Here is a 23,974-nt window from a genome sequence, read left to right as displayed (position 1 = left end):
GCCCCAAGTGTGGAAGACAAGGGTAGCCAAGTTTCTCTGTGTTGACCTTTTCCAGCCCTCGCTGTTTTTCTCACTTGCTTACTCCAGATACTTTTGATGACTGCCTACTCGTGTGCCGCATACCGTGGATGATGCCAGAAGATGTAAAATGGCACAAAACCAAGCTGTGAAGCTTTCTTGGCCAGAGTTTCTACGAGTGTGACCGAAAGTGCTAGAAGGAGAGAATGTACAGGGAGAAGGTGACATTGATTGGGCCCTTCTGAGAGCGAGAGGTGGGAGGAGAGGAGTGCACGTGAGCCTAAGGAAGCTGCGGTTGGGGAGAGAAGTCTCAACACAGGGCATGTGAGAAAACAGGAATCCAAGTTGGAGAGATTGATTCCTTAGCAACCATCACGTTGCCCACAGCCTCCAAGTCTCCCCAACAGGAAACTCCTTTTAATGCCCCAGCACTATGGGATTAAGCCAGATGGGATCACCTCACCGCCAGTTCTTGCATTCTCCCCAGTACATTTCACCTCTTCCTACCTGTGAAGGTGACCTAGGCCTGGCTGGTGCGGGAGACGCAGGTGCCAGCGTGTGATTGGGACTAGCTGTCGGGCTCGGGATAGGTGAGGCCTCCTCAGGCGGTGATGGTGTCTTTGCGATGCGGAGAGGACCAGAATCGCTAGATGAACACACAAGAGTTAGCGATAAGCCTTCTAGAGAACAGCGCTTACTTTCCAGGGTCCTCCCTCTCAGAGGAATCCGGAGAACGTCTGGTTCTGTCTGTCACGTAGCCCCCTTCTAAATTAGTTCTGGTGGTCACTGACAGTGTTGGTGAAACTGGTACCATTATTATCTGTGGTCTGTGTGTTGGTGAAACTGGTACCATTATTATCTGTGGTCTGTGTGTTGGTGAAACTGGTACCATTATCATCTGTGGTCTGTGTGCCCGACCCCATTCATTCATATTGTCTCTAACCGTTGCAACACCCGTGCATCACTGTCCCCACTTTATAGGTAGTAGAGTGGGGCACAGAGAGGTTAAAAACCCCTAAAGTCACTTGGCAATTTGGTGGGTCTGAGTTTAGGCCTTGGGAAGGCAAACCCTCTGTTCTTTCCTTTGTGCCAAAAAGACTGCAAGAATTTTCCAAGTGTGAGCTGACTTAGCTAAATTACTTTTCACTTTTGGTTTACAAGAAATCTTGCTATGTCATAATCTATAAAAAAATCTACCCTGAAAATTATAAATCTGATGTTAAAGGTGTCCTCAGGATAGTGCTAAGATTTTATACAAGTCAGGGATATCCGGGTGCCTCAGTTGGTTAAGCGTCTGCCTTCGGCTCAGGTCATGATCTCAGGACCCTGGGATCAAGTCCTGCATTGGGCTCCCTGATCAGTGGGGGGTCCGCTTCTCCCTCTGCCCCTGCCCAGACTTCTGTGTGCTCTCTCTCAAATAAATAAATAAAATCTTTAAAAATAAGGTTTTATAGGAGTCTTTTCTGGTAACATTTGAAAATAAATTCATCAGCTGTTCCTCTTTCTACACCTTAAATTTTAACAAAGGCTTGGCTGAGACACCTGACATGTGCAAACAAATTATGTGAAAGCAGAGAGTGAATAATGTCTCCTGGGAACCCACAATGTTCCTGGCACCAGGCCAGATGCCTGGGACCAGCTCAAATGCAATGACCAGGAGGGCACTGGGGACACATTCTACTCTCTAAGTCTTTCTAATGTCTACAGATTGAGGGAGTAGGGTCTATACCCCAAAATAAGTAAGCTCACACACCACAGCATGGTCTACATATTCAAGGGAGTGGGTCCTGCGGAGGACACGGATGAGCCGCATGATTGAGGCTCCGCCAGCAATCATGGCCTCTGCCGGGAATCACGGCCCCAGTCTATGCTCAATAGGGCAACCCCTGAGAGCTCACTCACCACCTCGTTCTGCAGAGGAATGATGTAAAAAAATGAAAGGAACATTTGTTAAGTGGTCATGACCCCATTTTCTCTTCGTTTTATTTAATTCAGCAATATTGAGATTTTCAGACACAGTTGTCCTTCTCATGTCTTTAGGAGGGAGTAACCCTTCATTTTTTCATGTACATCATTGTTAAAATACCCGATGTCATTTTGACGTTCTTCCTACAACTTTCTCTTTGTTCCAAGTTCATACTGAAATACTATAGAGGAAGCGTAGTCCTTTCATGTATTCTTTTAGGGAATGTCCCTTAGAAAAATAAGAGATACTAAATGCTTATTTCATATATCTCTGCAACAGAGACTATGATGAGTACGGATAATACAAAGAACGTCAAAGAAGAAAATCAGCTCTCTCCAGAGAGGTCTGAACATATGGTGATGGGGGCACCTGTACAGGAGTGTGTGTTTTTATAAATGTGTGTATGAGTATTTATGTTGATTGACATTAAAAATGCAAATATTACCTTACAAACCATTTAGTTCAATACCATCTTTTTTTTTCTGCTGATTTAAAAAAGAAAAAGAGAGAGAGAGAGAGATCTTTAACCAGAGAATTAATTGGACACACTTAAGGAAGGCAAAGTAAGTTAACTGTATAGTCGGAAACTGGAAAGCTGGATCTTCTTACGTCCAGCCCAAGGACCATTAGCCCACATTCCTGGAGTACATAAATGCCTGAGAAGGATGGAATAAAGGAATTCCAAAATCACAGGAGAAAGCTGATGGGAAGCCAGGTCCTAGAAATGTAGACGATCTGCTTACAGATAGCTGGGCCTTTGGTATATCTGACTGACATACTCACAAAAACAATGTGCAACAGAATCAAGACAATGCAGTGTTGGAGAGGTCAAGTTAAGAGGTAGGATGGTGGTGAGGTCTCACCTACACACTTTCCCTTCCCAAAATGGACCAGTAAAGATGCCAGCACCAACGATAAGTATAAGGACTCAGTGTCGTGTGTTTGGGGAATTCCTTTCTTCTCCAAAGAAAGTTAACAAGTGCATGACTAGAAATTATATGTTAAAAATTTATACCACTGTTGATGGGTCTCCTGGAAAATGGAGAAAGGCAGAGAGCCAATTCTATTGTGACCACAACAGACACCCACACCGAGTAAATCTGAAAGCTAAATGTCAGCATACAAGCACAGAACGAGGCTGCTGTCAGCCTCTATGTGGAAAGTCTCCTTAGTTTTAGATTTTTCTAGAATGAGTAAAATAGCAAAGGCTTGTGCAGACTACAGAAATTGCAACAAGCATTGTGTTAAAGGTGAACAGACATAACTTGGCTCCAATGAAGACAGCCTACCTGGGAGCTCCTTGAATGGTGAAGGCCTTATCAGCGTGCTGGTCACCCAGCTTCGTCATCACTTCATACAATTTGTGGCAAAGCTAGAGGGACAGAGACCATTTGTCTATTAGCCGTTAAGTCATTCTGAGGTCAATTCAGGCTACTGCTCCAAGAAAGGAACTGTCTACTGAGAATCTTATGTACTATGGATGGTCTCCGGACAACTTAAATTCTGCAAATGGACAATGTAAATTCATGTCAAAAGTGAAAGGCCACAAACACAAATAAACCTTTAAAAATATATATATCCATTAATCAGAGGACAAACAGAAAACGAAAACTTATTGCTCCCACTGACTCTACTAGAGATAAAGTCATACAACTACCCTGCTGAGCTCAGACTTCAGCTGATGACAGAAGGGCTGATTGTCTGAATGTTCAGATAACCATTCCTCCCCAGCCTAAGAAGTACTGCTTGAACATCAACTTTCAAAGCTGACAGAGAACAAAGCAAAACAAGACCGTGAGACTGGGACACAGAGAAAAAGCATCTCAGAAGAGAAACGGACACAGGCTGTGATTCCTGGGAGCCTGTCTGTAAACACGGAGATAAAATCTGGACAAAACAGAACTGTGTGGTCACTACACAACATCAGAGCAACACCACTGAGCGTAGTAACACACCATGAAAACAAACACACAGATGATGTTGCTGCACCATTTCATGCACTTTCAGAGGAAAAAAAAAGTTCATTTTCTATTTCACGAGTAAAAATAATCATCACTACTCACCACTGCAATTTCCTTATGAAATTTGGCCTCCAGGCTGGAAACGTTTTTGAAAGTGTTGACGTAAAACCCAACCCGTCTACCATGTGGAGACAGAGAGGGGAGAGAAGGGCAGGGAAAAATCAGTCAGCAGAACTGTAATTTTAAAGGTGATAAAATCTTAAATAAATGCATTCCTTCCTCTGATGTTTTCTTCCTGTGATGTTGACTAACACCGGACCAAATCTTCTGGTCTGGAGCAGAACCTCTCCTAACGCAGCTGACGCCTGGGGACCATGGCTCTCACCTGTGCAGAGGTGAGCTAGAGGTGTGTTTCTGATTCAGCAGGTCCTAGGCGGGATTGGAGGATTTGCGTTTCTAGCAAGTTCTCAGGGACACCGAGGGCGCTAGTGCAGGGAGGACGCTCTTGGAAGCGCAGCCCTAAGAATCTGTTTGTATTTTAGACGTGTGTCGGGTAAAGAGCTGGAGATAGAGAAGTTTACCTTTCATTTTTATACCCTATGCGTGGTCTCGTTTTGGTACCATGTATTTGGATCCTGAAATATGTTTGATGGGGGAAACAGAAAACCTACCAGTTCACTGTAACTCCTCAAAGTAAGAGTGTGCTTTCACCGAGCAAATAGAAACACAAGCTGTCCGGCAACAGTATCTCACACATTTGTGAAGCAAACCCACGGGGTGGAGTTGTACCGGGACAGGACGGTCTTATGTCTCTAATAGTTAGCATACCCAGCAGCACTTGCAGATTCAGCCTGGCACCTCCTGTATGGGCTCCCTTTGCTCTCAATGAGGGCCCTGTGGACTCTATTAATTCAACCCTTCTGAATCCATCTAGTAAATTACTATTTTAACTCATGTTCTTTCAATAACATTCTCAAAAATAACTCCAGAATCCTGACTGGTTCACTAGATTTCAAATCCCAAGTAAGGACTTAGATGCCAGAAACATTAGATAAGGCAGATATATGGAATAAACATATTCTTGGGGCGGGGGGGGGGATTGTAATTTAAATACTTATTTGGGGGGTGCCGGGTGGTTCAGGTAGTTAAGCGTCTGCCTTCAGCTCAGGTCATGATCCCAGGGTCCTGTGATGGAGTCCCGTATCGGGCTCCCTGCGTAGTACAGAGCCTGCTTCTTCCTCTCCTTCTGCCTCTCCCCCCGTGCTCATGCTCTCTCTCTCTCTCTCATGCTCTCTTTCTCAAATAAATAAATTAAATCATTTAAAAAAAAAGTATTTTGGGGAAGTAAGAATGTTCCTGTAACATCAGATGACTAAAAATCTGCTTGAGAGGACAAACTTAGGCTGCCCTGAGGACCCCTCTTATTTAGGACCCCGCTTATTTAAAAAATTACATGAGGGGTACCTGGAGGACACTGACAATGACAGGTAAGCATCCAACCCTTAATTTTGGCTCAAGTTATGATCTCAGGGTCATGGGATCCAGCCCCGCATGGGGCTTTGCTCTCAACACGGAGTCAGCTTGAGATTCTCTCCCTGTCGAGGGTTCCTTCGACAGAAGGACAGAGGGAAGAACGTCTGTCTTCCTTTCTCTCAAATAAATGAATAAAGTCTTTAAGCAATGACATGAACAGATAGAGAAAAGGGTGCTTCCCCTTTCTCTGTGCCTTGTGGTAAGCAGGATTCCAATAAGCCGGATGGATGAATGTTCCATCACCATTAAAGGCGACAGAAAGAGCAGCCATCGAAACATTTTACATATTTCCTCACGTCATTCTTGTAACCACCCCTAAGACAGTGAGCCTCAGTATACTGCCTGGTTAACTGAGGCACGGACAGATTCACTGCCTAGGGTCTTGCAATTAATCAGTGGAGAACTTGTATTTGGACCCAAAAGGAGGAAAATCAATAGAAAAGCATGCACTGTTAGTCAAGAAATTCTGCTTAATATCATTATTTCTGTGGTTTCTGATGAAATCAGGTGGTTTAGAATTTTAACAAAATAAAAGGAGATTCAGATAAAATAAAAATCAAGATTCAGAGATGAAATATCAGGTAAGCACTATATGCATCCCATTAGCAAAATTACTTTTTCTACAGTTTAACCAATACCTTAAATTCCTACCATGTTTCACTTATTAATTAATTTATTTTTTTTTACATTATAAGACTAGTTAAAAACAGAACTACCACCGGATCCAGCAAGCCCACTGCTGGGTCGATTTCTGAAGGAAATGAGAACAGGATCTTGCAGGGATGCAGGCACTGCCTTATTCATGGCAGCGTTCCTCACAGCAGCCCAGATAGGAAAGAAATCCCAGTGTCCATCAACTGGTAATGCTTAGAGGTAGGATACATACACACACACACACACACACACACACACACACAAACACATAGGTCATTTTATGTATTATTTCACAACAAAATGAAAAAAGAGGTGAATTTAGGGACACATGGTCACTGTAGGTATTGAACATTATGATTAAGCAGGACATATGTCCTTCTCTGTCTGGTTTATTTCGCATCGCATGATACCCTAAAGGGATACCCTAATAGCTATTCCCAAATGGCATAACCTCCTTTCTTATGACTGAATAATATCCATTGTGTGTATGTGTCTCTATGTATGTATCTATAGATAGATAGACGGATGTATAGACAGACAGATAGGTACACATACATATATTAATAAAGAAAATCCTGGCACAGGATGTTCAGGGAACTAGTAACTACTTGGGAGGGTCAGACCAGCAGCCTAGGAGATGAGAGCCCAGCGAAGCAGGCAGACCTATGCTCTGAGGTCAAGGATCTTCCAGATCATTTGCAGGCCATGCTTGCTTGCAGCCTCTAGCCATGTCTAAGGCATGGGCATGGAGTGGACCTGCAGTGGAGGAAAATGCCTAAAGCAGCAGCTGGATGGGAGGCGAGATGGCAAATCCTGGGACAACACCGCAGAGGGACTGGCTCACTCTTCTGTTTGCGGGAAAGTCTTCCTAGTGCACCACTTCTCTGGGACTCCCATCAACAGTCGCTCTCTTACCTCCCCCCTCATTCGATTACTCAACAAAGGGCTGATTCACTCTGGGTTCATGCCTAGTGGTGGGCTCCAGGGGCTCTAAGAATGACAGTCCAGGTAGAGTGCAGATTCCTGAACACGCACTCTGTCGTTCTGGTGAGTCGAAGAAGCAGACTTCAAGACAGCTTGTGAATGTTAAAGTTACCACAAAAGGTCACCCACAATGAAATATCAAAAACAAGTAGATCTGGACAGAAACAGCTAAGGGCACTGAGAAGAGAGGGGAATTAACAGCCTTGTGTCAGCTGTGAATGTCTGCTTGAGAGGATAAACTTGGGCTGCCCTGAAGAAGGGTCAGATTTAAACAGAAGGCAGGAGAAGGTGTGTGAATGGGAGGGGATAGACGGATGGGGGTGTACGTGGATGGAGGGTGTAGGTGGGCAGGGGGTAGATGGATGGGGCTATGATGGGAGGGTAGAGATGGATGCAGGTATACATGATGGGGAGTGTAGACGGCCAGGGCAGTACAGACGGACAGAGGGTATAGACCGGGGTAGCAGAAGGGGAGTTCAGATGGAGGAGTTGTGTAGGGTGTAGTTGACCTTCATTGGTGAGTATTGTTTTTATTTTCAAAATAAAACCCTAATGAAGACAATTATCATATGATCTCCCTGATATGAGGACGTGGAGATGCAACATGGGGGGTTAGGGAGATAGGAGAAGAATAAATGAAACAAGATGGGACCGGAGGGAGACAAACCATAAGTGACTCTTAATCTCATAAAACAAACTGGGGGTTGCTGGGGGGAGGTGGGGTTGGGAGAGGGGGGTGGGGTTATGGACATTGGGGAGGGTATGTGCTATGGTGAGTGCTGTGAAGTGTGTAAACCTGGCGATTCACAGACCTGTACGCCTGGGGATAAAAATACATTATATGTTTATTAAAAAATTAAAAAATAAAAAAAATTTCCAGTATATAAAAAAAAAACCCTAATGAAGATGTATGAATTAAGACTTGGTGCACAGTTCTACTCTTTCCTTAGGGTAAGTTTCTTGAATATAAATGCTGGGGGAGAGGCAGACACCATAGAAGCTGTGATGACTAGTGCCAAGCTGTTCCCACCAGGGCTGGGTCCTTCGACTCCCTCAGCTCCCAGCATCAAGTTATACAAAACCGTTGTGAATTTGATAGGCAAGAGTTAACACCTTGCTGACATTTGTGTTTATATTCCTTTAATTAAAGTTGATACTTTTTGCTTCATTTATTTATTAGCCATTAGTTTTGCTTCTTTTGTGAGTCACCTATTCATATTTTGTGTTTATTTCTTTGTGCTTGTTTTTTTTCTTGTTTATTTGTAAGGGAATCACTATTAAACATATTGATCCTTGGACACGTTTAGCAAAAACAAGAGTTCCCACTCTTTTGTCTTTAATTTTATTTTCTGATATATAGTGATATTGTTTATATCAATTATTATCATGGCACCTGGGTCGTTCAGTGGGTTAACCATTTGACTCTTGATTTCAGCTCAGGTCATGATCTCAGGGCGGTGAGATCGAGCCCTGTGTCTGGCTCCATGCTCCCTGGAGAGTCTGCTTGAGATTCTCCCTCTCCCTCTGTCCCTCCCTGTCAACCCTATTCTCGTTCTCTCTCTCTAGAAAAGAAAGTATTATTTAGAGAAATAATTGGTGCGGTGCCAGAAATACCTTGTTGAGAATGACTAAACAAATATCAATTTTCTAATATTTTTATGGTTTATTTTAGAACTTAAGTCAACTAGCATGTATTTAACTTAGAAAAAAGTGTTGAATATCTTTGATGCAATTCATCAGATGATGGTTTTCATCAATTCATGAAATCAGAGACTCTTTTGAAGTAGGGAACGCCTTTGACTCATTCACTACCACAGGCCTAGCACCTAGAAGGCACCTGGTCAGAGCATGCATTCAGTAAATATTCCACGAATGAATGAAGAACTAGTGTGCATGTCCCACTGCAAGGGCATATTCTGACTGTACGTGGCTACCTTGGCTTGTAGAAAACTGAGGTCACCAGCAGGAGGCATACATCCACCAACAGTAGCAGGCTGTGAGTACAGTGAGGTTTCACTTCACAAGGTCTCCATAAACATGTGGCTCTGAGCCATTACTATTTCCCTGAAGGACTCCTCTGAGGCATCCTCAGACCCCATCTGGTTAGCCGTCAAGACCAACTTCAATCCTTTATTAAGACAGTGCTTTGTCCTTGGAAACAGTGGGAAGGATTAAGAGCTGAGCTATCACCACCAAGGTGCGCAGGCCAGGACACTCTCCCCCCGCGATGCCCTAAGGGAAGGCTGCATGGGTCAGGTTGGGGTCACTATTTCCCCCTGAGCCCCCTGCAATAGAGGAAGCATCCTCTGCCATCCCACACTTACTAGGGGGGTGGACTGGAAGAAGGAAGAATTTTCTTCTATCAGGCCCCGGATCCTGAGCCTCTGAGCACACTGATACACCTTCTCTGAGATTCAGCCCCTATATGGCTCATCTCCCAACCTCCCAGGCCCCACCCTGTTCACAGTGCCCACAGCATGTGTCTCACGACGTCTCTCTCCCCTTCCCTGGGTCCTAACACAAACACATCAGATCCCCACAATACGACTCTCCACGCAAATAAGAAACTCCTGGCTCACTGACCTTGTGAGCCCTGGATCTTGCCATCACTCAAACCGAGACGAGAACACTCCCTACTCCCACTTCCTGGGCCATAAGATCCTTGATTCATTCACTTCTGTTCCACTTGCTAACTTTTTTTTAATCTGAGATCACTGGCCCTTTTCTTCCAGGCTACCGCCCCCTCAGGCTCAGCATCTTGCTTTATCAAGTGTAGGCCTCTCAATGCTGGGGGCCCACAGGGTGGCCGAGCTCCACCAACACCTGGTCTTTATCCCTCACCCTCCACTCGCTCCAGAAATCCTCAGTCCTACATCTTCCCATACGTGCCGCTGCCACTGCCAACCTCTCAAAACAGTAACGGCTATTTTAAAGGCTTTCCTTGCCCTCTCAACTCCCCTCTATCTGCTGCCACGATTCTTCAGGTCCATCTTCGTCAAGATCCTGCTTCACCAACCACAGTGTCTCCCCAACCTGCAGTCAGGCTTGTGACCCCGCCCTCAGCTGGAACCTATCTGGAAACTTCCCTTTGCTTCCCTGGAAGCAATACACTCTTCCTCTCCACTGCCGGACCTCCGTTTTGTAAGTGATTCTCCTGGCACTCCTTCACTGGTAAAATTCTCTCCATTCTTGGCTTTCTAAGGTACTACTCTTCTGGTCTTCTCCTACACCTGTAATTATTTCCCCTCAGGCTCATCTGCAGGCCCCTCTTCCAGCACATTCCTTAAACACCGCTGCTGTCAGTACTCGTTTCACCACAGGAGGGAGGCACAGAAGAGGCGAAGTGCTAACTTCAGTCTCAAGGCTGGGAAGAAAACATCTGTGTTTATAAAACGATTACATGAAATAAACGTGATTTATTGAAAGTCCGCATACGGTCTCACGGTATGTAAGGAGAAAGCCTACATCAGGACTTACAGGACATACCACAGAAGTCTACTGAAGGGCCAGCTTTAGGATTTATAAACCTTACAGCATCAGGCAAAGTGTTTAACCAGTATCATCCTTAGCATCCTCATTTGTAAGATGAGGGTAAAGGTAATTGTGATAATTAGAGATGATGCATGCAAAGTGCATAAAATGACACTTGAAAATAGACAGTATTCAATAGTAAATGAGCTCTTTTTCTCTCCCATAAACACACACAATACACACAATACAGTCAAAAAACACAATATATATATAAAGGCCCAACTAAAATTAACAAATCAGGAAACAAAAGTGTTGGTGAGTGTGCGGAGGTTCCTAAAAAGATAAAAAATATAAAAATATTTTTATAATATCTTAATAGATAATAGATAAAAATAAAAAGATAAAAATAGAGCCACCCTCCAACCCAGCAAAAGATGGTATTTATCCAAAAGATGCAAATATAGTGATCCAAAGGGGCACCCGTACCCCAACGTTTCTAGGAGCAATGTCCACGATAGCCAAACTATGGAAAGAACCCAAAGGTCCATCAACAGATGAATGGATAAAGATGTAATACACACACACAAACACACACACACACACACACACACACACGATGGAATATTACTCAGCCATCAAAAAACCCTGAAATTTTACCATTTGCAATGATGTGGATAGAGCTAGAGGGTATTATGCTAAATGAAATAAATCAGAGAAAGACAGATTTCACTCATATGCAGAATTTAAGAAGGAAAATAGGATCACAGGGTAAGGGAGGGAAAAATAAAATAAGAAAATCTGAGAGAGAAACAAACCATAAGAGACTCCTGACTCTAGAAAACAAACTGCGGGTTGCTGGAGGGGAGGGTGGGGGGATGCGGTAAGTGGGTGATCAGCGTGAAAACGGGCATGAGATGTGATGAGCACTGGGTGTTATATGTAACTGATGAACCACTGAACTCTACCTCTGAAACTAATAATATACTATATGTTAATTAATTGAATTTAAATAAAACAAAAAAAATTTTTTGAAAAGGCCTAAACTAGGTTTTCCTCAAAAGGCAGAACCTGATTGACATACAAAGGAGTGAGCCTTGAGTGTGGGAATAAGTCAGTGGACTACAAAGCACTGAAGCACTGAGAGTGCATTTGGCCAGATGAGGGGAACGGTTTCCCTCCAAATTTATTCTTCAAATATTCCCATTGTGTTTAAGTTCTTATAAAGTCTTCCATATTACAAGATCCTCTGACAGATTCTTACACCGAATGACCAAATACTATTTGGGGAAGACACATAAGCCTCAATGACATCAGTCATTGCTGGTTTTGAATTCTTACAGAGAACATTAGGAAAAGAAATTCGTTACACACCCAACACATATTAAGGCAAATAATAACTGCCTTCTGGCAATTTTGGCCATTTCCCCAGAAGTATTATCTCATAATTGGAAGTGTTGAGTATTGTGGTACCTTAGCTCTTGCAAAATCAGTTTAAAAAGCAATTGAGTAAGTAATTACATTTGAGACCACAAAAATTCCTTTAGAGTGGGAATGAGCAGAGTAACTGTCTAAATTGTATGCAAATGACAAATGGTGTTTGGGATGGGATATCTGTGGGGGAAGATAATAAGCTCTGGAGAACTACCCGTTGACCTGATGAGTGTCCTTAATGAGGACGAAGACATGGATGCCAAAGACAGATATAAAGATCTTAGATACAAGTATTGCTTGAAATATGAGTGTCAAATATATTTCTTTTCTTAAAAGATTTTATTTATTCATTTATTTGACAGAGAGAGGGAACACAAGCAGGGGAAGTGGGAGAGAGAGAAACAGGCTTCCTGCCGAGCAGAGAGCCTGATGCGGGCCTCGATCCCAAGACCCTGGGATCATGACCTGAGCTGAAGGCAGAAGGCAGATGCTTAGAGACTGAGCCACCCAGGCACCCGTCAAATAGATTTCTTAAAAAAATATAATTTCATATAATTTGTGATTTTAAAAAGGCATGACAAATTCAATTAAAATTATGAATAGGTATTTGCTTCATCTGTATCCCTAGAAGTTTTATATGTTCAGGCTGCTCAAAATCCTCTTCTTTGGGCACAGACAGTAGGCTCCTTAGCAAAGATCTGTCAAAGTAGAGCTTCTGAATGACAAGGTAGACAGGATGAGATCAAAGACACAAATGTGAGGACAAGACCACCATCATTACCCACAGTGAGAACAGGGAGAGAGAGACCAATCTAGAAGACCACAGAGAAAAAGGATGGATTGATCCCTTTGATGGTCCTCTGGTTTTCTATAGTTTTTGACTCCACAGTTTGTAGTCTGGGAGCCCAAGAATGATAATAAGACAAAGAGAAATATAGATGGTGAAACGATGAGTAAATTCTGATGAGCAATGAGCTAATTTCACACATGTTAAGATTTGGGTTATGGCTGAACATTGAACTGGTCATGCCCTATAGGCTGATTTTATCAGGAACTAACCAGAATTTCCTCCAGATATTTCAGTAGTTCAAAAATAAACAGGGAGTGCCTACTCTAGGCAAAAAATTGAGGCAAACTCAATTTTTTGGATAAACTCCACTCTAGACCCTCAAAATGCTCACAATTTTAGAGGATAAGTAGGAACTCCAGATTATGGAGGAAGGTTTTAAGGGATGCCAGTCTGGTTGGAAGCTGGGCTAGGTGGTTTGCCTTAAAGCAGGATTGTACAGAGAACACAATTCTGCTTATTTGGCAGGGGAGTATCAGGCACTGATGTAAATTGAGAGACGTAAGGACCCACTTGATCCAACAACTTCTTGGTTCCACCACTGAGTGGGAAAAAGAAGACAAAGGATGGACAATGCACTTCATGCCACAGGAAATGCAGCGTACCCATAATGAGAAGAATATTTAGCCCTTCAAACAGGAATGAAGTTCAGGTTAAAAGGTCAGAACTGAAAGCAGAGGTTTGACATCAAAGTTGGAAGACCAGATGACCTCTCCAAATAAGTGGAGTCCTGCCAAGAGCTACAATGTATCCTTGTAAATTTCAAAGTTAAGGGCAGTTCTCCACATGCCTCTAATAGAGATCTGGGGCCCCATCTGAGAAATAGATCAAGGTCTAAAACTCAGTGGTCAATTGAATAGCTGCTAGCCTCATGTTGTTATTTAAATTTAAATGAATCAAAACAAAATAAATTAAATCTAAAATGCCGTTCCTCCACCATACTAGCCATAGTCCAAGTGTTCAACAGCCCACCATATGTGGCAAGTAGCTACTGCCTAAAACTAAAGAAAGAGAACACTTCTCTTGGATGGCACTTTAGCGTCACAAGGAATAAAGACAAGAGAAGGGATTTCCCTGTTCTTGATTTTTTAAAAGGGTTGTGGACACCCTGTACAGAAGCAACTTTACCTTGACCATAACGATGGTAACTCTTCTTGTAAGTCAACGTTAAACTCTTCAAATACTTTCTGTGCTTTCTGAAATTCCTCTTCTGCCTAGAAGACACATAACAAGTGTTTACACTAAAAAAATGTCATTGAAACGCAAGCCATTTCTATATACAACAGCAGCATTTAACATAAAATGGGAATAGCTTTACAGCATATTGAGAAGGACAGAAATTTGTCTGGTTAAAATCCACATAATTAGGGGGGGTGCCTCGATAGTTAGTTGGTCAGGCATCTGACTCTTGATTTAGGCTTTGGTCATGATTTCAGGGTAAGTCTGAGCACCCCCATCAGGTTCCAGGCTAGGTATGAAGCCTACTTAAGATTCTTTTTCTCGCTCTCCCTCTACCCCTCTCCCACTCACAAGCACAAGCATATTCCTCTCAAAAACAAACCAAAAAACAAATAAAATTCGCATAATTTTTTTCAGTAACAGTGAAATAATAAGTCTTTTTTTTTTAAAAGATTTATTTATTTATTTATTTGACAGACAGAGATCACAAGTAGGCAGAGAGGCAGGCAGAAAGAGAGGAAGGGAAGCAGGCTCCCTGCTGAGCAGGGAGCCCGATGCGGGGCTCGATCCCAGGACCCTGGGATCATGACCGGAGCTGAAGACAGAGGCTTTAACCCACTGAGCCACCCAGGCACCCCAAAATATTAAGTCTTATTAAAACACAAAAACTGACTTGATTACAATGGTTGCTTTTGTAGCCTGGCAGTTTGGCCACAAAAATATAACTGCCTGTCCCGTACACTGCTCTGTTCTGGATACTGGACATGGATACTTCCCAAAGGACTTCCCCATCTAGTGAGAAATCTAAATAATTACATCACAAACCAGCGCTTACAAACTATTGCACAGCATGCTACTGGGGAAGACGGTACAGAAACAGAAGGTTGCACAGGGAAAGTGATATTCTAGAGGAATCTTGAAGAATCAGCAAGTGTTCCCTGAAGAAGCAGGGGGAGAGGTGCTGCAATGCATGAAGGCGGCGTTCCCTGGGTTAGAATCCTAGCTTACTAACGGCGTCAGTTTGCGAAACGGTTTTAACGTTCTTCATCTCTGATGCCCCACTGATAAAACGGAGATGGTAATGCCCACTTCACAGGTCTTGTGAGTATTAAGAAGCGATGGCACAGATGAGAGGGTGCATGGCACCTAAGGTGTCTTATACACAGGGCAGCTCTCATCGCGGCTGCTCAGGAACTGATGTGAGGGTCAGGAGAGCTTTAGTTCAGGGGGGTGGGCATGAGAGGAGGAGCAGAGGGGAAAGAAGATTCAAAAGTTGATTAGGATGAACAGGTGAGTCATAACCAAGTTGTGCGGGTCTCATATTTACACTAAGAAATTTAGATCTGTTTTCTGCAGGCTAACCGAGCCATTAAAAGACAAGCAGTGAAGAAACAGATCTAGATATGTGATGTAGAAATACTATTCAGACAGCTGTGTGTAGGCAGATAGGAGGCAAGACTGAAAGCAAAAGGAATAGTTAGCAGGTGTCAGTTGGCATCTGTAAGTGACTGGCTTACATAGTAAAAGTTACTGAAATGGGTTTTCTAAAAGAAAACGAATGTTCTATAAGCCCAGCACATATCTGCACTCTCTGGCAACCACAGGTTATGTCTTAGAATTTCAAATTTGGTTTTCTATCCGAATCTGCCTTTTAACTTCCAATATGGACCTTAAACACAGAAAGAAGTGGAGGAACACATTACTGCCACTGAGCCTACGGTATGGCTGGGGCCAAGGTTTACTCTGACCAAAATGTGTGAGTCGTGTCAGCCATGTGAACTCTACAATCACATGAAAAACCTTATAAAAAATTAAGGAAAGCAGTCCACAAGTACCATGTATCAGCTTAAATTCTGTCCTAATTCCACTCTCCTTTATAAAGGAAATAACAGGTATACCTTGTTTTGCTATGCTTTGCTTCCCTGTGCTTTACTGACACTGAATATTTTTACAGACTGAGGGTTTCTGGCAATCCTGCACCAAGCAAACCTATAGGTAACATTTTTCTAGCAGCATTTGCTTGCCTCATGTCTCTGTCTCACATTCACGTAATTCTTGCAATATTTAAGCATTTTCATTATTATTATATTCGTTATAATTTATGATCAGTGATTATGACTTGCTGAAAGCTCAGGTAATAAAATTTTTAGCAATAAAGTGTTTCTAATGAAAATATTGTATTTTTAAACCCAATGCTATTACACACTTGATAGACTATGGTATAGCGTCAGCATAACTTTCGGATATACTGGGTAACTAAAAAATTCATTTGATGGCTTTATTACAATATTTGTTTTATTGTCATGGTTGGGAACTGAACCCACAAGATCTCTGAGTTTTGCTTAATTTTAAAAAGCGAAGTTGTTACACATCATATAATATGGAGAGTGGTGTCAACAGTTGGATCAATTCTTACCTTCGAGATCCGACTTTCATCCTTCCTCTTGGAGCTCTGCAAAGCTTCCAGGTGGTGGCGAGCACTGTCATAGTCCACCAGCTTCCTGCTGCGTTTTGCGATGCGATTCTGTTGACGAGGAAATGCATGCATGATTATAGATTCTCTTTTTGATGACTAAAATGCTTCCATTGTGCAGAGTAACGGAGGATCTTGACTGGAGACTGAAAGTGAACCAGAACTTCAGTCAACAAGTGATACCTGGAAATCCCACTACCACTTCCAAGTCTCTACGTAAAAACCATAAGGTAAATAGCTTTCCTTCTGAAAATAATTGGGCTGATTATGAACAGTGAAAGGTAGAATTTGCAGTCAAGATCAGAACAATTCCAAAACTGGTTAACGGAAGCAATACTATCTTTTACCCTCTACTCTAAGTCTTTCAGTGTTCCATTTTGAATATCATGGAAGACTCTAGTAGGATTTGGTTTGAGAATTCTAATAACACTCATACCAACAGAAGTCCTATAATGCAAATTTACTTCCTAAAAAATCCTTTTTCTTAGTCACGTTCCTCAATCCTTCTGTTCATTAGAATCACCTGAGGAGCCATAAAAACACATGCATCCTTAGAGACTCCATTTCGTTTAGGATCTAGACAGCTAGAACAAATGTCAATCTCACACAGACAAGAAAAAGTTTGGATAATCTATAAAAGGATAACTCCTTTTGATCCCATCAGAGACCTAAGGGTCACAAGGCAGCGAAATAATCTGAAGTCTTGTATTTGGGAAGAAGAACAAAGTCTCCCAAGGAGAGACAAGACAACAAATCGTTTGTGCCAACAAACCAAAGTACAGGAAGAAGTTGTGGACATGAAGACATCAGCCAACATTTTAACAAAATGTTAGAGGCCTAGCATGGGTTAAGGTATCACTGTGGAAAGCTGGGTAGCCAAGACACAAGGGCAAATTGCACTTAAGGGTAAACTCTTCCCTTCAGCCTCCAATGGATGCTGTAAGAACACTTGGGAAGAAGATACTCTTTAGCAGTACAGGTGAGAATGAAGTGAACTATGAGTGTTAAAGGGTGGGCACTGGGCTGTGCCCATTTCATGCACCTTTTTCTCTTACAAGGCAAAGCTCTAAGTTGCTTAAGGAGGCAGGCCACAGAAAACAGGCAAAGGTATACTGCTTGATGGAGAGGAATAGAGGCAAAACCAATCTGGCCCTGCAAAATGATTAGGAAACCCTTCTGGGCCCCTATGATATATATAAAGATCAATATTACACAAGGAAAGATAGAAGAAAAATCTCTACTGATTGGGGAGGCGTATAAAACCTTCTTGGGCCATGGTCTGTCTCCTTTAACAAGCAGAGGTCTGTTTCCACTCGAGTGGGGCAGGAAATTCCTGTCTAAGGCCAACCAAAGTTATGAGGCTAATGTTGCTTAAGACAGGCCAAGAACATGGGGCACCTGTGGGGCTCAGTTGTTAAGTGTCTGCCTTCAGCTCAACTCATGATCCCAGAGTCCTGGGATCGAGCCTGGCACTGGGCTCTCTGCTCAGCAGGAAGTCTGTTTCTCCCTCTCCCACTCCCCCTGCTTGTGTTTCCTCTCTCACTGTCTCTCTCTCTGTCAAATAAATAAATAAAATCTTAAAAAAAAAAAAAGGACAAACCAAGCAAGTATAACAAAAACTAGCCATATCCCCATTATAAGTCTAACACTCAACAATAAGTGATAGCTGAGAAGGCAGAGTCAAGATGGTGGAGAAGTAGTAGGCTGGGATGACATCAGGTAGCAGGAGTTAAGCTAGATAGTTATCGAACCATTCCAAACACCTACAAATCCAACAGGAGATCGAAGTAAAGAAGAGCAGCAATTCTAGAAACAGAAAATCGACCACTTTTTTGAAAAGTAGGACCTGCGAGAAGTTAATCAGAAGCAATGGGAAGATAGACTGCAGTGGGGGGGAGGAGCCGGCTCCCCGCAAGCAGCGGAGCAATGGAGCACAAAATCAGAACATTTAGAGTCTGCTCCACTGAGGTCATCGCTCCAGAGGCTAAGCAGGGGTGGAGCTCTCGCTGGGACAGTATGATCTCATGTCCTGTGGGGTCACAGAAGGATGGGAGTATGGTCTGAGTATCACAGAGTTTGTGGGTATCAGATTGGGGGAGATGGATACAGAGACAAAGCTGAGGAGTGAGCTCTCAGCTTGGCATTACCTTAAATTGTGATCCGTGGCACAGGTAGGCCACTGATCTTTGAGCAGGAAACCCACTAGTAGCAGATCCGGGGAGACACCCCTGGAAAGGTGACAGGGATCTGCTGGGTTTGGAGACTCCAAATGGGGCTGTGTGCCAGAGATAGAAACGCTCGATCACAGGCCGGGTAAGCTCACAGCATGGCGGGAGACCAGGAAGACGAGAGTGACTGAATGCTTTCCCCAAGGGCGCACTGAGTGGGGCCCCAAGTATTCGGCTCTTCCAGGCCAGAGACTGAGAGGCCGCCATTTTCATTCCAGTCCTCCAGAGCTCTACGGAAAGCATTCAGGGAAAAAAAGCTCCCAAGAGCTAACACGAACAGATTACTTAGCCCGGCACCTTATCTTATCAACTCCTTTTTTAGAGTTTAAAAATTTTCATCTTGGGACGCCTGGGTGGCTCAGTTGGTTAAGCCGCTGCCTTCGGCTCAGGTCATGATCCCAGGATCCTGGGACTGAGTCCCCCATCAGGCTCCTTGCTCAGCAGGGAGCCTGCTTCTTTCTCTGCTTCTGCCTGCCGCTCTGCCTGCTTGTGTTCTCTATCTCTCTGACAAATAAATAAATAAATAAAATCTTTAAAAAAAAATTTTCATCTTTACAGGCATATTCCATCCCTTCATTGTGTTAACCCTTATTTGTGTTGTGTGTGTGTGTGTGTGCGTGTATACATTTTCTTTTTCTTTCTTTAAAATTATGGGAGGTAGTTTCTACTAAGAGACCAAAATACTCCCAAAATCAAGTGGCTGGCTCTGTCCTATTCACCAGTCTAATATATATATTACTTTTTTCTTTTTTTATTCAAATTTCTTAACTTGTTTTTACCCCCTTTCTTCTCCCCATGATTTGGGGTCTCTTCTGATTTGGTTACCACACATTATTCTGGGGTCTTTGCCACCCTTTTTTTAGTATTTTGTTCTCTCCTTCACATATTCTTTTTTTTTTTTTTTAAAGATTTATTTATTTGACAGAGAGAAATCACAAGAGAGGCAAGCAGAGAGAGAGGAAGGGAAGCAGGCTCTCCGCTGAGCAGAGAGCCCGATGTGGGACTCGATCCCAGGACCCCGAGATCATGACCTGAGCTGAAGGCAGCGGCTTAACCCACTGAGCCACCCAGGCGCCCCTCCTTCACATATTCTTAAATGGATTAAATGACAAGGCAGAAAAACTCACCACAAAAAAAAAGAACAAAAGGCAGTACTGAAGGCTAGGGATCTAATCAATACGGACGTTGATAATAGGTCAGATCTAGAGTTCAGAATGATGATTCCAAGGTGCAAGTTGGCTCGAAAAAGGCCCGGAAGATATTAGAGAAACACTGTCTGGAGAAATAAAAGCCCTTTCTGGAGAAATAAAAGAACTAAAATCTAACCAAGCTGAAATCAAAAAAGCTATTAATGAGGTGCAAATAAAAAAAAAAATGGAGGCTCTTACTGCTACGATAAATGAGGCCAAAGAGAGAATTAGTGATACAAAAGACCAAATGACAGAGAATAAAGAAGCTGAGCAAAAGAGAGACATACAACTACTGGAACAAGAGGGGAGAATTGGAGAGATAAAGGATACCATAAGATGAAACAATATCAGAATAATTGGGATTCCAGAAGAAGACAACAGAGGAAGGCAGAAGGTATATTGGAGCGAATTATTGTAGAGAATTTCCCTAATATGGCAAAGGCAACAAGCATCAAAATCCAGGAGACACAAAGAACCCCCCTCAAAATCAGTAAGAATAGGTCCACAGCTCACCATCTAAGAGTAAAACTTATAAGTCTTAGCGACAAAGAGAAAATTCTGAAAGCACTCTGGGACAAGAAGTCTGTAACATACAATGGTAAAAATATTAGATTGGCAGCAGACTTATCCACAGAGACCTCACAGGCCAGAAAGAACTGGCATGATGTATTCAGAGCACTAAAGAAAAATCTCTAAAATGTGCAGCCAAAAATACTATATATCCAGCTAGGTTATCATTGAAAATAGAAGGAGAGATAAAAACCTTACAGGACAAACAAAAACTAAAAGAGTTTGTAAATACCAAACCAGCTCTACAGGAAATATTGAAAGGGCTCCTCTAAGCAAAGAGAGAGCCTAAGAGTAGTAGACCAGAAAGGAACAGAGACAATATACAGTAACAGTCACCTACAGGCAACACAATGACACTAAATTCCTATCTCTCAATAGTTACCCTGAATGTTAATGGGCTAAAAGCCCCAATCAAAAGACAACGGGCATCAGAATGGATAAAAAGACAAAACCCATCAATATTCTGTCTACAAGAAACTCATTTTAGACCCAAAGACACCTCCAGAGTTAAAGTGAGGGGGCAGGAAACAATGAATCATGCTAATGGACATCAGAAGAAAACTGAGGTGGCAATCCTTGTATCAGATAAATTAAAACTTAAGCCAAAGACTATAATAAGAGATGAGGAAGGACACTATATCATACTCAAAGGGTCTGTCCAACAAGAAGATCTAACAATTTTAAATATCTATGCCCCTAACATGGGAGCAGCCAACTACATAAACCAATTAATAACAAAATCAAAGAAACACATCGACAATAATACAATAATAGTAGAGGACTTTAACACGCCCCTCACGGAAATGGACAGATCATCCAAGCAAAAGTCAACAAGGAAATAAAGGCCTTAAATGACACACTGGACCAGATGGACATCACAGATATATTCAGAACATTCCATCCCAAGGCAACAGAATACACATTCTTCTCTAGTGCACATGGAGCATTCTCCAGAATAGACCACATCATGGGTCATAAATCAGGTCTCAACCAGTATCAAAAGATTGGAATCATTCCCTGCATATTTTCAGACCACAATGCTCTGAAGCTAGAACTCAACCACAATAGGAAATTTGGAACGAACCTAAATATATGGAGGCTAAAGAGCATCGTACTAAAGAATAAATGGCTCAACCAGGAAATTAAAGAAGAATTTAAAAAATTAATGGAAACAAATGATAATGAAAACACATTGGGAATCAATCTAAACTTATGAAACACACACAAAAAGAAAACCCATGAGAAAAGATAAAGCAACAATAGAACCAGACAGAGACATAACCCAGATGCTGGAAATACCAAATTTGAAAATGACTCTTACTAAGATGTGGAAGTATCAAGTTGGAAAAGGAGAAAAATAGACACAAACTGATGGGTCATTTCTGTAGAATTATGGAAACATTAAAGGTCAAATAAAAATCAAATGAAAAGGTAAAAATTTTTTTAAAAATGATGTCAGAGAGGAAAAATTTATTTGATACACTAATTGCTTCACTTGAAATAGCCAAGAAAGAACAGTGTACTTGAAAATGCTTCAAGAAAAATTATTCGCATTAAAACACAAAGAGATCTTGAAGAAGTCCCAAAAGTTCATTTTCTCTTTTGTTTCCTTTGTCTTTGGAGGCATATCTTGAAAGAAGTTGCTGTGGCCCATGTCAAAGAGGTTACTGTCTATGTTCTCCTCTAGGATTTTGGTAGATTCCTGCCTCACGTTGAGGTCTTTTATCCATTTCGAGTTTATCTCTGTGTATGGTGTAAGAGAATGGTCGTATTTTTAATTCTTCTACAAGCAGCTGTCCAATTTTCCCAGAACCATTGACTGAAGAGACTATCTTTTTTCCACTGTATATTTTGTCCTGCTTTGTTGGAGATTAGTTGACCATTGAGTTGAGGGTCCATATCTGGGCCCTCTACTCTTTCCACTGGTCTATTTGTCTGTTTTTGTGCCAGTACCATGTTATCTTGGTGATCACAGATTTGTAGTAAAGCTTGAAATAGGGCAACATGATGCCCCCACTTTTGTTTTCTTTTTCAAAATTTCCTTAGCAATTCGGTGTCTTTTCTGGTTCTATACAAATTTTAGGATTGTTTGTTCTAGCTCTCAGAAAATGCCAGTCGAATTTTGCTCAGAATGGCATTGAAAGTATAGATGGCTCTCGGCAGTATAGACATTTTGACAATGCTTATTCTCCTATTCCCAGGTATCTTATGGTTCTTGGTGCTACAGTAAATGGAATCAATTCTCTAATTTCCCTTTCTATTTTTTCATTGTTAGTGTATAAGAAAGCAAGTGATTTCTGTAGATTGATTTTGTATCCTGCCACATTACTGAATTGCTGTATGAGTTCTACTAGTTTGGGGGTGGAGTCCTCTGGGTTTTCCATACAAAGTATCATGTCATCTGCGAAGACAGAGAGTTTGACAACTTCTTTGCCAATTTGAATACATTTTATTTCTTTTTGTTGTCTGACTACTGTTGCTAGTACTTCTAGTACTATGTTGAACAACAGTGGTGAGACTGGACATCCTTGTCATGTTCCTGATCTCATAGGGAAGGCTTTGAGCTTTTCCCCATTGAGGATGATATTCACTGTTGGTTTTTCGTAGATAGATTTTATGAAGTTGAGTAATGTTCCCTCTGTCGCTATACTTTGAATCGTTTGAATCAGGAACAGATGTTGTATCTTGTCAAATGCTTTTTCTGCATCAATTGAGAGGACCATGTAGTTCTTCTCTCTTCTCCTATTGATTTGTTCTATCACATTGATTGATTTGTGAATGTTGAACCACCTTGCATCCCATAGATAAATCCCACCTGGTCATGGAGGATAATCCTTTTAATGTACTGTTGGATTCTATTAGTTAGGATCTTGTTGAGAATCTTGGCCTCCGTATTTGTCAGGGATATTGGTCTGATATTTTCCTTTTTAAACCAGTCTTTGCCTGGTTTAGGGATCAGGGTAATGTTGGCTTCATAAAAAGAGTCTGGAGTTTTCCTTCTGTTTCTATCTTTTGAAACAGCTTCAGGACAATAGGTATTATTTCTTCTTTGAAAGTTTGGTAGAATTCTCCAGGGAATCCATCAGGTCCTGGTCTCTTGTTTTTTTGGAAGGTTTTTGATCACTGCTTTAATCTTGTTACTAAATATTGGCTACTGAGGTTGTCAGTTTCTTCCTGATTCAGTTTTGGAAGTTTATAGGTTTCCAGGAATGCATCCATTTCATCTAGGTTGCTTAACTTATTAGCATATAACTGTTGATAATTTCTGATGACTGTTTCTATTTCCTTGGTGTTAGTCAAAAATGAACTTTTGGGACCTCGTCAAGATAAAAAGTTTCTGCACAGCAAGGGAAAACAGTCAACAAAACAAAGAGGCAACCCATGGAATGGAAGATACTCACAAATTACAGTACAAAGGGCTGATATCCATGTCTATAATGAACTCCTCAAACTCAACACACACAAAATG

At 42.0% G+C, this 23,974-nt stretch overlaps 1 protein-coding gene across 2 annotated transcripts in view; it reads right to left on the bottom strand.

The window, feature by feature from the left end:
* The window catches only part of AMPH (amphiphysin), a 276,162-nt gene that overhangs the window by 92,617 nt on the left and 159,571 nt on the right, over positions 1 to 23,974 (bottom strand). For both annotated transcript variants that reach the window (XM_046021643.1, XM_046021642.1), the window contains exons 6-10: positions 16,461 to 16,568; positions 13,994 to 14,079; positions 4,048 to 4,123; positions 3,274 to 3,356; positions 526 to 664 (exon numbers count right to left, since the gene is read on the bottom strand). In XM_046021643.1, coding sequence (XP_045877599.1) covers positions 526 to 664; positions 3,274 to 3,356; positions 4,048 to 4,123; positions 13,994 to 14,079; positions 16,461 to 16,568 — 492 coding nt within the window. The remainder of the gene's footprint in view (positions 1 to 525; positions 665 to 3,273; positions 3,357 to 4,047; positions 4,124 to 13,993; positions 14,080 to 16,460; positions 16,569 to 23,974) is intronic.

This window comes from Meles meles, chromosome 10 (genome assembly GCF_922984935.1).
Source record: "Meles meles chromosome 10, mMelMel3.1 paternal haplotype, whole genome shotgun sequence".
In the NCBI taxonomy this organism is placed as follows: Eukaryota; Metazoa; Chordata; class Mammalia; order Carnivora; family Mustelidae; genus Meles; species Meles meles.
This window is presented reverse-complemented; position numbering and strand designations above follow the sequence as displayed.